The sequence below is a fragment of the Quercus robur genome, chromosome 12 (assembly GCF_932294415.1).
Source record: "Quercus robur chromosome 12, dhQueRobu3.1, whole genome shotgun sequence".
Classification (NCBI taxonomy): domain Eukaryota; kingdom Viridiplantae; phylum Streptophyta; class Magnoliopsida; order Fagales; family Fagaceae; genus Quercus; species Quercus robur.
Genome location: NC_065545.1, coordinates 3,369,925 through 3,384,672, shown reverse-complemented (window position 1 = coordinate 3,384,672; position 14,748 = coordinate 3,369,925). Strand labels below are relative to the sequence as shown.

At 32.5% G+C, this 14,748-nt stretch overlaps 1 protein-coding gene across 1 annotated transcript; it reads left to right on the top strand.

The window, feature by feature from the left end:
- The first annotated feature begins 7,301 nt into the window (after nt 1-7,301).
- LOC126710536 (phosphoenolpyruvate carboxykinase (ATP) 1-like) lies at nt 7,302-14,741 on the top strand. The gene is made up of 12 exons (XM_050411050.1): nt 7,302-7,720; nt 8,412-8,587; nt 9,518-9,671; nt 9,918-10,002; nt 12,057-12,157; nt 12,360-12,658; nt 12,903-13,076; nt 13,215-13,280; nt 13,610-13,788; nt 13,921-14,090; nt 14,174-14,342; nt 14,439-14,741. Exons 1-12 carry the CDS (start codon nt 7,437-7,439, stop codon nt 14,580-14,582), a joined length of 2,001 nt encoding a protein of 666 aa, XP_050267007.1. The 5' UTR covers nt 7,302-7,436; the 3' UTR covers nt 14,583-14,741.
- Nucleotides 14,742-14,748: the final 7 nt, after the last annotated feature.

Genomic DNA, 14,748 nt, shown 5'->3' with positions numbered 1-14,748 from the left:
TAGGGTGCATTCCAAGATAACTGAACAACTTGCTCCCAGTTTTGTCTTGGGCCACGGCACTCCTTATTTATTTATTTTTTTTAAACACTATTCAGAGTTGATTTTAGTGCATAAATTAAGCTACTTTCCAACCGATCAGAATGTTGTGTTTGGTGTCAATGTGCTTAGAAAAATCTGTACATTTCGTCAAAGTGAACATAAAGATTGCCTTCTTGTTACAAATAGTGTTTTTTTTTAATGGTTTTTTAGTTGATCTTTCTTGAATTTTTTCATGTGTTTGAGGTAGTACTGGTGCAGGTCTCACCTGCTTGAAGGAGAGAATAAAATGAGGATATATACTCAAAATTCTGCAGCTGGCCATTTGGTTCTAAACTTCTACTGAGTGAAGACAGGCAATTTGGGAAGATTAGACTCATATAACAGCTAGCCTTGAACCCAAAGAGAGTAGTTACAATTATTAGGGAACTATATCATTAAAATCTTATTGCATATAATATTCACCAGAACATATATATTGCTGGCATAAGTGTTAAGGCTTGGGTTGAAGTAGACAAGTTTCAAGTGATAATTTAATAGTAATGACATCTTTTGTGATATTTTTTATATTAAATTGTTAGAATCCCACCTCTCTCTCCTTCACTATCTACCTATCTAATAAAAAAAGTAGGGAAATGATCTCCTCCAATTGAATCTTCCAATTCTTTTCTATTTTTAATCTAATGTGAGACACATGGCATTTATTTGGTTTTTAAATACTACACATATTTTACTTCTAAATAAAAATAGAAGGAATTAAGAAATTCAATGGGAAATCCCAGAAAAAATTTGAAGTAAATGGAATTTGACAATATTAGTTCATTTACATTCTAAACTCTCACTGCTTGTATCATCAGGTTAAAATAATAATAATAAAAATAAATAATAACAATAATTAGCTAAATTAAGTTAATTAAAAGCTATAGCCAAACTCATCCACAGTATGAAAAGGTAATTAAAGTATTAAACCCAAGGGCGGCCCTGTGCATTTTGGGGTCTAAGGCGAATATTAAAATGTGGCCTTTTATATATTTAAATATTTTAAATATTACTTAAATAATTTTTTACTTAAAATTTATTCTTCTTGTTTTTTTAGATGCAAAATTACTTATTAAATTTTTGTATTTAAGTTCCTCTAATATTTCTTTTTCAATATATAATATGATTAATCCACTTAATATTTCTTGTGATATTGTTGATCTTAAATATGATTTTATCAATCTTAATTCTGAAAAACTGCTTTTTGCAGAAGCAACTGTAACAAGTATTATTAATAATATTCTATAAGCTATACATGCATTTGGAAAAGAGAATCTAACTGTTTAATATAATTTAGTACATCAATTGGGGTATTTTCTTTTGTATGTAGAACTTCTTTTAAAAATTTTAAATCTAAAAATAAAATAAACCATCAACAACAACAACAACAACAAAAAACCTTCAAGCTTAGAGCAATAGAACTTGATTTATAAAATGTTAGCTCTACTTAACCATGAATGCATCTTATAGTCTCAATTTGCATAAATTAAAACAATAACAACGTATTCATTAAATCATTCAATAAATTGGATTAAACAATACAATACAACTAAAAAGAACAACACAATTTAAAAAAAATTAAATTAAATACTAGAAAATTATAATGAAATTATATTTTTCATAAGTTAATTTTGATTATAAATTTATTTAGTTGTAATTAGTTATATATATATATATATATATATAAATATTTGATATTTTATTTTTTCACAAAACTCAATTTATTATTTACAAAAATTAAAAGGACAAAGAATTTTGCTTGAACAAAAATAAGGATTTTAATATGGTGAACAGTGTGGTATGGGAAAATGGGTGTGAACCAAATAAAAGATGTCCACTACGCATCTTCCACGGATAAGAAGACCACAGCCTAGACAGACTAAACACTAAACACATCACTCATCAGTACTAAAGAAACAAACAAAGACAATGTAAACTCTAAAGCAAATAGATCTGAGAAAATATCTCAAAGTCTCAAAACGAACTTAAAGGAAGCAACAAACTGGCAAATCAAAGCACAGCTACTAAATCAAATTCAGTGACAGCAAATACAAAGAAAGATTAAGAAAAGAAACCTTCTTTCACTAATGTTTACCAGAAAAACGAGGTTTTATTTTTTTTTGTGTGAATATTTTTATTTTTTGTTATCTTTTGTTGAGATAAAAGAGAAAGAGATTGATTTTTGCTTCTAGTTCAAAAGGAAATTGATCTTTCTTTTATATATATTAGGTATAATTTATTACTCTTAGATTGGAGCCTTCTTTCCCAATTTTTTTACTCTAATTGGAGGTTTGATTTATTCATTTGATAGGATTTTTTTTTTTTTTTTTTTTTTGGGAATCAAAGAACTAACCTAATTGCTTAAAATTTGGGGCGTTACGCGGTCCCCTAACTCGCCTAAGGCAAGAAACCAAAGTCAGAGCAATGTCGGGCCCAAGTCACAAAGAGAAGAAAGTGTTAGGCCCAAGCTGAAATATTATTAACGTTGGTCTAGAATGAACTGGGCTACCACGCATCTGAACCCAATATAAACTTGGGCTGGATTACGGATTTAGCTGAAGCCTTTAGTTGAGTAAGAAATGGTCACAGAAAATTTGAACCCGGTGCAAGCCCAACAATTGGAATTGTTCTTTGAGGTGTGCTATGTTACACCACATTTTCACAAACACTTTTACGACAAATCATAGGTGGTAAGTTATTATTAGTTTAAATTTAAATATACTATTGAAATGACTTTTTTGCCAGAACCCATAACAATCCGTCACTTATAATTTGTTATGAAAATATTATGAAATCGTTGTAGACAAAGTTTCTTCTGTCAATTGAATATAACAAAGTGTGGTTTTCTATCATTTATCGCATCAATCAATTAAAGGATTTTCAATTTCTTATGCCCAAAATCAATCGCTAAAGGTAGAAATACCCAAAGGCCTTCTTTCATTATTAATTTGTTGGTCATACATATAGGGATTTGATAAATTGATATATACTTAAACAGTCCTAAAAAAAAAATAGGCACATCAAATACACAACCCCACACCCAGCTCATATCATTCATTCCAACTCAGCTCCACTGTCTCCCTTCATGCATATGAAACTTGATACATCATATCAAATGTATGATAATGAAATAGAAGACCTTAACCTCTACCACTAGTTATTAAGTAGTGCCTTCATAATTTCCATCTCCATTAGTTTAAGGAGTTCCTCTATGCTCTTACAATTCTTCTAATGTCCAGGAATTCGTGTAACACGTTTATGGAGTGGATAGGAATTTGGTCTTTGTTTGCATAGAATTGAGCTGTTTACACGTATATTTAGCATACTTCCATCTTTTTCTTCAAATATATTTTGTGCCGGTGACTATAATTTATAACAACAAAAGAAAACAAACAATCAAATATAGACAACGTATCATAAAAAAATAAAAATAAAAATTGACAGAGTCGGAAGATTATCCAAAAAATAAAAAAGATTAAGCAATTTCCGGGATAGAAGAGGATGGCTTCTTTGACCTTGTTTAATTAAGCAGGCCACCTATAAAACTATAAGTTTACAAAATGGTGGCAAGCTAATGACAATGAATAAATGATAATATATATTTAATTTTTGTTGGTTTTAATTGATGGTTTGGTCTCCACATTGCGCAAAATGGATATATTGAATGGCTATGGTTTGTTTAAAAATAAATAAATTTAGATACGATCAAATAAGAGAACCCCTCGAGTTGATTTTCCGACTGATTCTGAGTTTTGTTGCTTGTACTTTACACAATTTCCTTACTTCTAGTCATTACCGGCATCATCCCATTGGACACATTGGTGTCCAAAAACTACTTTGATTGGTATCGATTCCATAATTTGACTTCATTTCTCAAAGTTTATAGGTCTATTTTTGCCGCAACTTAGTATTTATTGAGGAAAGATTACATTATGATTGTTAGATGATTAAAAATGGATTACTATAGATACACTTTTTTTTTTTAGTGCCTCTGGCACCGTTCATGGGACATGAATAGTGCATTTAGGCCTATGAATAGTAACCCGCACTGATCATGTATGCAGATTACACTATGCAGGAGACATTGTGCACTGTTCACGCACTATTCATGCACTATTTACGAGACCCACAATCACTTTATTTTATTTAGAAAAAAAAATATTAAAAATGGGCCCACAGTACTATTTACACATTTAAAAATTATTTTGTTACAGTGTTTTCAGTTTTCAGCAAAATAAGCTGTATCCAAACAAACCCTACATTGATATTTTTGTTTTTATTTTTTGAGCGGACTATATATATATATATATATATATTATAGAAGAATGTTGTAACTTTATTAAGAAATATTAACCATACAGCACAAAGATACAAAGGAATATCTTCCATTCATATCGAAAAATCACTAATATATCTAACATATCTAACAAGATGGATTGTAATTGGAAATTGTAATGTAATTTAGTAACTAACTACATCTGTGTTAAAAATTTGTAACAAATGCAACGCAGTACGTAACAAACATTTCTTAATTATGTTTAAGTTTGTGTATAATAAAAGTAATCAATAAGTACTGATGATGCCGTAAAATCACCAGTGAACTACACGATCCACGCTCGCTTAGACTAACAATCTGCAAGAAGAAAGAAGTGATCTCACCGAGGGCACCGGTGTGGTGTCGGCCAAATACCCTCCGACGGTCAAGTTAGAATTGTTCTCAACTCTAGAGTGCTAGAGAGGGTAAATCATGCGTACCTTGATTTGTGAGGGTATTGGGGCTTTTATAGTAGTAGGAGGTTGGCCTCTCTTCCTTGACCTAGAAGTCTTTTCCTTGTAGGACTCTACTTGAACAATCCCAAACGTGATGGGCAAATATTTCCTTGTAGAGTGGTTTTTCATTAAGCGCGTATCTTCTAGAATTACCCTTGCACTAGTATTCTGATTTCCTTTAGGATTCTTTCGGATTTCAAACGTGCGCCACAAGTATTTTAAGTTATGCCAGGCCCTGGGCTCTCCCTTATTGTCAGCCCATGGGCTCGGATCCGTCAGGCTTAACGTCATACTATTTTTTACCCCTTCAGACTATGTAACCAACGAATGCAAATCCTTTGTATATTATACCACTCTATGTTTCACTAATTACTACTTACCATGTGTATAATTGTTCTCCATTTTAAATTTCAGTTATTTTATAAGGAAAATAAAATCAAAACATGGCAAATACTAATTGGTGAAACATAGAATGGTATACAAAAAGTGGTAAAGAGTATTTGCATTCGTAACCAACCAACCACATCAATGCTAAATGTTATTACGAAATAACATTAAGATAATGTTTATTGTGCTTGGGGATTTTTTTTTTTTTTCCTGAGAAACCGTGTTAGGGGATTAGATAAGGGAAATAGAAAGAATATTACAAACTTGAGATAACAATAACAAAGATAATGTATCCTTTGAATGGAATGTGAGCCTATTTTTAGGCTCTACGATTAACTGCACTTACTCATGTCATACAGTGCCATCATTCTTGAATCTTGATTATCTAGGACCCTTATTCATTGTGTTATATCATTTTTCTTTATTAAGACGTTCACTCTTTTTAAATTCTAAAGTTATCATAATTGCATTCTTTAACAATGAATTGTCACGTTATCAATCACTTGTTAATCATGGTATTTTTACTCTCCAAAAAATTCATGGTATTTTTAACTTTTTTAACCATCTATGACTTTTACACGCGTCTCATCTCACAAATGACGCTTGTAATTTTATAATAATAATATAAAACATTTCATAAATTTGGGATACGAGCTCAAATATGGTCTAAACTGTATATGTTTAATGTAATAATAAGTTTAAGGACACAAGAGTTTTTATAACCTTTTTTTTACACAATTTCTTATGTCATTGTAATTTATGCATCATAAAAGTTGTTTCAATTTTCTCAAAAAAAAAAAAAAAAGTTGTTTCAATGATGGATTTAAGTGAAAGTAATCTTGTTCTAACAACAATAAACCATGTCAACAGTTGTAAAAAAAATATTATATCATAGCATAATTTGTTAACAAAATTTCCATTTTTAACAATTAAAGTATTCTAAATTTGGCATTGTGATCAAATGAGACATTATTTTGTCTTTTGGGGGTGTATGATTACATATTTGATTAGATGATAATATGCGACCACAATAAAAGTAATATCAATGGTGGATAAAAGCAAAAGTGATATTACTCTAATAACCACATAGTATGTCAATAATTATTTAAGATATTACATTGTAGCATTATTAGTTGACAAATTTCTCTTTGTATTTTTTTTTTTTTTTTTCTAAAGTGAGTACACATGTAATTGAGTCAAGTTTTCAAATATGGGAGAAAGTCATAGTTGGGATCCAACTTCGACCTAGTAATTAGGTTATCTTTTTTTATTTTTTATTTAGAGGTGAGTAATTAGTTACTGATTAGAGAAGTTGATAATATGTGATCTTAAGAATTGAGATCAGGTGCAATACCTTAATGCAATAACTAACAAATGCTAAGATTAAGAGTTGAAAAAAGTAACTTTCTATCTTAACCATTGAATATAAATAGTAAAAAAAGTAAAAAGTGTGTGAATGGGATGAATCGAAGAGGGTATAATTTGCTTCGTGTGCAATTACCCTAGATATTTGGGTAATTATTGGATACCCTTGAAGTACCATAAATGCGTACTCTCTCCTATCACATAACTGTGGATTTTACTAATTAAATTTATGGTGAGACTCACAATTCATATAAGAGAGAAGAATACATATTTATAGTATTTATAGTACTCCCAAAATATTCAATAATTTTCCAGAAATTTTCCTCCTCCTGCTCGGTGATCCGAACTTTACTCAAACAAAAAAAAGTCAAAAAAAGATTAAGACCCTTGAAATTATTACTCACTACTATTTTTCTCACACGTCAATACAGGTGTTGAAAAAATGCAGCAACTAATGACGCTGACAATCATATCTACATGTCATAGCACCACCACCAACGGTCCACCATGGGAGTCTATGGAAAATTCCTATTTTGGAGCTACATCCCAATTATTACTATTTTTTTTTTTTTTCTATTTTCATATATTAAAAAATATTTTCTTGCACTGGCTTGTTAACCATGATTAACAAACTAAACCCAAGTTAAGCTTTGTTGTTAAAAATGAAGCCTTTAAAAGGGGTATGATATCACCTTCCGCTCTTTCATCTTATCAAAAAATCATATCACTCGTTTTTTCTTCTTTCTTTCTTTTGCATGGTCGGAAAATATTAACGTTGTTAATTGGATTTCAAACTGAGAAAAAAAAAAAAAAGGTTATATAAGGAAAAGCTAGAAATCATGGAGGCAGAAAACGGAGAGGCTAGGTTGGCGAGCAGACGTGCAGGGCTGACGAGGATCGTAACGCAGAAGAAGTCGGCGGCGGAGACGGTGGCGGTGTGCCACGATGACAGTACGCCGCCGGTGAAAGCTCAGACGATCGATGAGCTTCATTCTCTTCAGAAGAAGAAATCGGCACCCAACACTCCGAGGACAGCTAGAACTCCGCGTCAGGGTCAGGGAGCTGCTACTTTTGCCGTCATCTCCGAAGAGGATTTCCAGAAACTGCAACTCCAATCCATCAGGTAAAGCAAAACCACATCGATCGTTTTGTATAATGGCAAATCACATTTTTCTGTCGCCCTAATTAAACAAAAGCCCTTACTTTTTTCTTTTTCTTTTTGAACTATTGAAATGCTCGATCTATTGATCCCATGATTTTTAAAATATTTTTATTATGTATCTTGTCATTTTGCTGTTAATTCTTACGAAATTTAGCATAATGTGATCGGATATAAAAATTAAAACAAGGGTTTTACATTTTATCGATTTCAAAAAATTACTAAAAAAAATTCCAAGATAGAATTTGATCTCTTTAGTAAATAATTTATTTTTTTCAAGAAGGGTAAAACAAGGATTTTGTTAACGGATATTTTGAAAGAATGCGATTTCTTTTTTAAGAAATGTTATATTCATGATATTTTTATAATAAATCTTAAATAATAAATTTTGCTTGATGATTAGATTTACAAGTGAAAAAGAAATGAATTTTTAATTTAAATTAGAACCGATATCCATTTATTGACTATAATTTTGTGAAAATGACATTCATGAAAACAATTCTCCCTTTTAATAGTTAAAAAAATGGGGATAAACCGCACTACTAAAAGTTGGTTGGACTTCTATAACGACATATTAAATTACTGACCTGTCCCTTTGTTTTGGACTTTTGGTAACTTTTTATATGGGATGTGTGTGGGGGTAATACGGTAATAGTGCATCGTTGGCATCGCTAACGAGGGAGACAGGGCCTAAGGTGGTGAAAGGGGACCCAGCAAGGAAGGTAGAGGGACAAAGGGTGGCACATAGTGGGCATAGTATACACGACACCTTCGACGTTAGTGACAGCGCCCTCAAGTTCACTCACGTCCTCTACAACCTTTCTCCTGCTGGTATTTTTCTCTATCTCTCTCTCTCTCTCAACATTGTCAAACTTTTTTTGTTTTACATTATTGTGCATTGGGATTGGGATTGGGATTGGGATTGGGTCTGGTCCGCTTTTGTTTTAAGTGAACCCATGATTTTAAAAATTGAATTGGTCCAAAGATGATGAAAATGATTCATATTCTTGATTTTTATCGATTAAATTATTGATTTTTATAATTACGCTTTTATGAAACCGATTGAAGGTTTAGTCTTAGGATTTTTTTTTATAGAAAATTTTAACTTATAACCTTCTAATTCTAATGATTTAAATAGTCTACTTTAGATTTGCAATTTAATTGACATCTTGTAATATTTTTAATAAAAATATTTATAATTTAAACTCTCACCCAGCAATTGAATTATAAAAGAAAATTAAAATTGAATCTAAATTAACTTCCAATTATAGTAGTGTTGAACTTTTTTTTATGCCTAAGTATGGTTTACAATATAATAGAATTGTAATAATCCAGAGTATAATCTAAGTTTTGAACTCATTCAAACTTGGCAGTTATAAAGTGCATTTTTAGCCGATTCTTTATCTATTTCTTTGCTCGACTTATTCTTCAAAATTCAATAGAAAAATTAAATAGATTATCCTCATATATAACAAAATAATTGAATGCCCAAGCCAGGAAGAAAAAAGCTGGAATAAAAAAAATAAAAAAACCCACTTAACTTTTACTATTAATTGTTGAACATATTATTTTTTATTATTTAGACACGTATCATGGACTTCTTCCAGTCAAACAGTTCCTTTAACGTGTACTCATATGAGTCATATCTTCTGATTTCTGCAATTGTGCAATTTTTATATTGATTCTATTATTATTTTCACAATCATTGAAATCTGCTAATTAATAAATCCATAAACTGATGTAAACTTAAACTTGGTACAGAACTTTACGAGCAAGCTATTAGGTATGAGAAAGGGTCATTTATAACAGCTTCCGGTGCTTTAGCAACTCTTTCGGGAGCAAAGACAGGTCGGTCACCCAGGGACAGACGTGTAGTTAAGGATGAAACCACTGAAGATGAGCTTTGGTGGGGAAAGTAAGTGTAATTTTAACTACTAAAAAATTTTAATTTTTACAAAACCGCTCAAGATGAGCGGTGAAATTTGGACACATGTTAAATAATTGCAATTTGCAGTGTCTGCCACACACAGTACATACAACTTCAAGACAATTTTAGTTCAAAAACTGAATTGTGTGTAATAAGAGTGTGCGATAGAAACTGCCTTTCTTGCTAGCTATTGTATTATTTGTTGAAAGTTGAGTTTATGAATTTTCTGGTTAGGGGTTCACCCAACATCGAAATGGATGAGCATACTTTCATGGTCAACAGAGAAAGAGCTGTGGATTACTTGAACTCGTTGGAGAAGGTATTTCAGTCTTTCCTCTCTGATTTTGGTTAAAAAATTAATCATTAATTTTAAAGTAATTGTTAAATATGGTAAAATAAAAGTAAGACAAATATACGTTTTGCTTGACAACTTATTACATCTTTACCTTATTCTCAAGCATTATATTACAATAAAACTTAAATTTTTTTTAGAGAGTTTCAAAATATGATGTTTGCTTCGATGAGAGAACTAAAAGGGTACTATAATCTTCCAATATAATGAGATCTCTTGGGTTATCATGCATAATAAATTATTCATCCATATCTATTTAAAAAAAAAAAAAATACTAACGAGTACTTTTAAGGCACTGATTAAGAATCCAGTTAAAGAAAGTTTTTATGGGAAAAGAAAAAAAAAAAACAATTAATGTTTTGACAACTTTTTTTCATTTCTCATAAAAATAATGTTAAAATTTTTCTAAAATTGATTTTTAACCAGTACCCTAAAAGCATTCGTTAGCATGACTCTAAAAATAATAATAAGATTTGTTATATTTTATTAGTTGTCACACGCTTGTTACTTAAAGTTCTACTCTTTATGGTTTCACCTCACGTTTTTCGGTAACATTAATATATATATTTTGCTGTTTTCAAAGTCACAGCTTGCTTTCCTTGAACCGTCCACTTTGGATATGGATGGTCAAGTGGTGGACGTGTCAATTAGTTTTTTTTATTCAGCAAAAAAAAAAGTGGTGGACGTGTCAATTAGTTGGTTATGATATATGACAGCTTAAGAATTAGATATTTTAGTGATTAGTTTATTAACTCAAATCATTTTCCTTGAGTTTTTGAATCTCTAGTGAATGCTTATCTCTTCCTAAATCTATGGGATGTACATTTGTTATTTTTTTAGTCTCCAATGACACATGCCTGAATCTCATCTTGAATAGACCCACTTTAGGCTTTTATTTCTACACAAGGCACATGGGATTTCTTTTGACTTTTCATCAACCTTTGCAATTGTTGTGAATAGCATATAAATGATCAACGAAGAAGGATTTTGACGGAAATTAATAGCATGAAATCAGGACCTTTTTTGCAGTTGGAGCCCACAGGCTAATTATCAATTTGCTTGGATTGCCCGTGAGATGGGATAGGCATAGGCTATTCAAGTAGAGAGATTAGATTCCCACCAAAAGGTCTAAACAAGTTGAATCATAAAGTCTGATGTGACACAATTTTTGAGTTCCTCAATTAGTGGGGAATGATTGTTCCTTATTTGATGGGATTGAATTTTAAATGAGGTTAACTCCATGTACACCCTTAAAATTTGTGAAAACTAAAGTTAAACCGTGAAATAGATGCTCTCAATTTCGAGACAAATGGAGAGAATTTTGATCCAAATTAGTTGATTTTCAATTTAGATTAAAGCCGTTGGCCTTGTAAGAAATAGTTTGGCTGAAGAATAAATTTTGGAGATTTGCCTTAGTTGAAACTATAATTTTTATTGATTCAGCTTAGGTATAAAAAGAATATGGTGAACTTAGAAGAAGTGTGCTTAGATTAGATTTTCTGCTGAGCTTGCTGATGTAGAAATGTTGAGATAGAAATATATATTTTTCTTTCTGTTTCATGAGTGCAGCATTAATAATTGATGGTAAGCTTGCTGCATCAGGAAAAACAACCAAAATAATAATAATTCTTCTTGGCATTTCCACAGGAAAAAGTACAACAGCAACAAATAGTTCTCAAAATTATTCAAATTATATCGTTTATTTTAGTTAAGAGCTCGTAACTCAACTAGCATTTTAAGGTGTGTTTAACGGAGACAACTAAAATTCAAGTACCCCCTCCTCCAATTATTTTGAATTTTTTAAAAAAAGAAATCATGTATTTTGGAAGTAATTGCAAAGGAAACTAATCATCCCCAACCTTTCATTGAATCCCAATGGGAAAGTAGCACATGAAAATATTTGATTCCAAATTTTGATCAGCAACTAATGCCTAAGCCCTTAGAAAATTTTCCTGACTATCTCTGTGATTTGTACAAATTTGTGAGGAATAATGAAGCTGATATGGTAAATTTGTGTTTAGGTGTATGTGAATGATCAGTTTTTGAACTGGGACCCAGAACACCGTATCAAAGTCCGGATTGTATCTGCCCGAGCTTACCATTCCTTGTTTATGCACAACATGTAAGTGCTAAATTCAAATACTTACCCTGGCTTTTTTATGTCTGCATTCCACAATGCTAATGGTCACCAGATAAGTAAGCTTGAATGTTGAGATTGAATTGTTCATCTACTTCTAATAGTTTCACCCTAACATAGTAGTCAATGAGTACTAAGAATCTGTGCCTAATGTTAGTGCACAAATAATATCTGGGTTGGGTGGCAGGTGTATACGACCCGATGCTGAAGAGCTGGAGGAATTTGGGACTCCAGACTTTACAATATACAATGCTGGGCAGTTCCCATGTAATCGATACACTCATTACATGACCTCCTCTACTAGCGTAGACCTCAATCTTGCTAGGAGGGAAATGGTCATCCTCGGAACACAGTATGCTGGGGAAATGAAGAAAGGTTTATTCAGTGTAATGCACTATCTCATGCCTCAACGTCACATCCTTTCCCTGCACTCTGGTTGCAATATGGGGAAAGGTGGTGATGTTGCCCTCTTCTTTGGATTATCAGGTATAGTAGAATAATACTAGACACACAACATATTTTATTACAGCTAAGTTGGTGAGTTTTTACCGGTTCTAATTTGAGCCCACCATTGACATAACTTTTTTACCTATATTAACAATTTATCACTCTGACAATTGTGATGTGGAGCCTTCACTTGCCAGCCATTACATACCTGTCCCTCAATGTAATTTAAGATTCATATCACTTCATTGTTGATGATAGTGATACACTTTGGGTTTATGTCTAGGTACCGGGAAGACAACTCTATCTACAGATCATAATAGGTATTTAATCGGAGATGATGAGCACTGCTGGAGTGAGAATGGTGTGTCAAACATTGAAGGTGGCTGCTATGCAAAGTGCATTGATTTGTCAAAGGATAAGGAGCCTGATATTTGGAATGCTATCAAGTTTGGGACTGGTAAAAATATGACTCATTTATATTGGAATTCATAATTTAAAATAAGTGTGAATCAGCTTTAGTGTTCAATGAATGGCATCAAATGAATGTGCTTAGCTTATTAGTTTGTTCTTTTAAACTACTGTTTGTCTTTGGCAGTGTTAGAGAATGTTGTATTTGAAGAGCATACTCGAGAAGTGGATTACTCAGACAAAGGAGTTACAGGTACAGATCACGTGTGTTTGAATAAGCTGAATAGTCTAAAATGTTGAGGAAAACTATCGCCGGATAAATATGGAACATGCAAATCAAGAAAGTGGCATGACTTAATTTTGTCAATTTGTTTTTCTATCCATTAAATATTTATGTGGCAACGAAGTTGGGTTATGCTGCAACATACATAGATTCTACCAGTAAGAGCAGGTCAGAGGTAATTACTATCAGTGCAACATAGAACAAATATCATATAAATCTAGTATAGAATTTACCCTCCATGTAATAACGATACAAAGCCAGTAAGCATTTCACACTTGTTGATTTGGTGCTTGTTTCAGAGAACACTCGTGCAGCATATCCTATAGAGTACATCCCTAATGCTAAGATACCATGTGTTGGACCCCATCCAAAGAATGTCATCCTTCTAGCCTGTGATGCATTTGGTGTGCTCCCACCTGTGAGCAAGCTGAGCCTGGCTCAGACCATGTACCATTTTATCAGTGGCTACACTGCTCTGGTACTTCGCAAACATCTTTCAGACACTTGGATAGATGCATTTATATATTTCGTTCGTTATTTCATATTTGACGATGCTGTTAAGGCTGCTGATATATGAGACTAATAGAAGTAACTTTGCATGTGAAAATAGGTGGCTGGGACAGAGGAAGGTATCAAGGAGCCACAGGCTACATTCTCAGCCTGCTTTGGTGCAGCATTTATAATGCTGCATCCTACAAAGTATGCAGCAATGCTGGCTGAAAAGATGCAAAAGCATGGGGCTACCGGATGGCTTGTTAACACAGGCTGGTCGGGTGGGCGGTATGATATACTTTTCAAGAACGCAAATCTTACCATGCATTTGATATATATTGGGTAAATTTTAACATCTACTTCCTCTGCAGCTATGGATCAGGTAACCGTATCAAGCTAGCTTATACCAGGAAGATCATTGATGCCATTCACTCAGGGACCCTTTTGAATGCAAACTATGTTAAGACTGAAGTGTTTGGACTTGAGATCCCTACTGAAATTGATGGCGTGCCTTCAGAAATCCTGAGTCCGATTAATACTGTTAGTTGACTCAATTTCCGCTAATGATCCTGCTGCTTATATCTTGGCATTAGCTTGATTTATTTTTAACAAGGTACACAATTCTTTTGTATGCAGTGGTCAGACAAGAAGGCCTACAATGACACATTATTAAAGCTAGGGGGTCTGTTCAAGAAGAATTTTGAGGTATTTGCGAATTACAAGATTGGAACGGACAACAACTTGACTGAGGAGATCCTTGCAGCCGGTCCTACCTTTTAAACAGAAATATGTGATTGATGGAGCAAAGGAAAATGGAAGTAAATAAGAAGCGCGAGCCATTGCTACCATGGGCAGAGTTTGTGTAATATTGTGTCCCTAAGAACCATATAAGTAATCTAATCTTTATTAATAAAGAGAAGAGGGTATTCTTGTGTGGCATTTATTC

What these genes read in the sequence shown, in the direction of transcription:
- LOC126710536 (XM_050411050.1), top strand. Translation starts at nt 7,437, where the DNA reads ATGGAGGCAGAAAACGGAGAGGCTAGGTTGGCGAGCAGACGTGCAGGG. An exon ending in CTGCAACTCCAATCCATCAG is followed by an intron (nt 7,721 to 8,411) that starts GTAAAGCAAAAC and finishes ATACGGTAATAG; the next exon opens with TGCATCGTTGGCATCGCTAA. An exon ending in TCCTGAGTCCGATTAATACT is followed by an intron (nt 14,343 to 14,438) that starts GTTAGTTGACTC and finishes TTTTGTATGCAG; the next exon opens with TGGTCAGACAAGAAGGCCTA.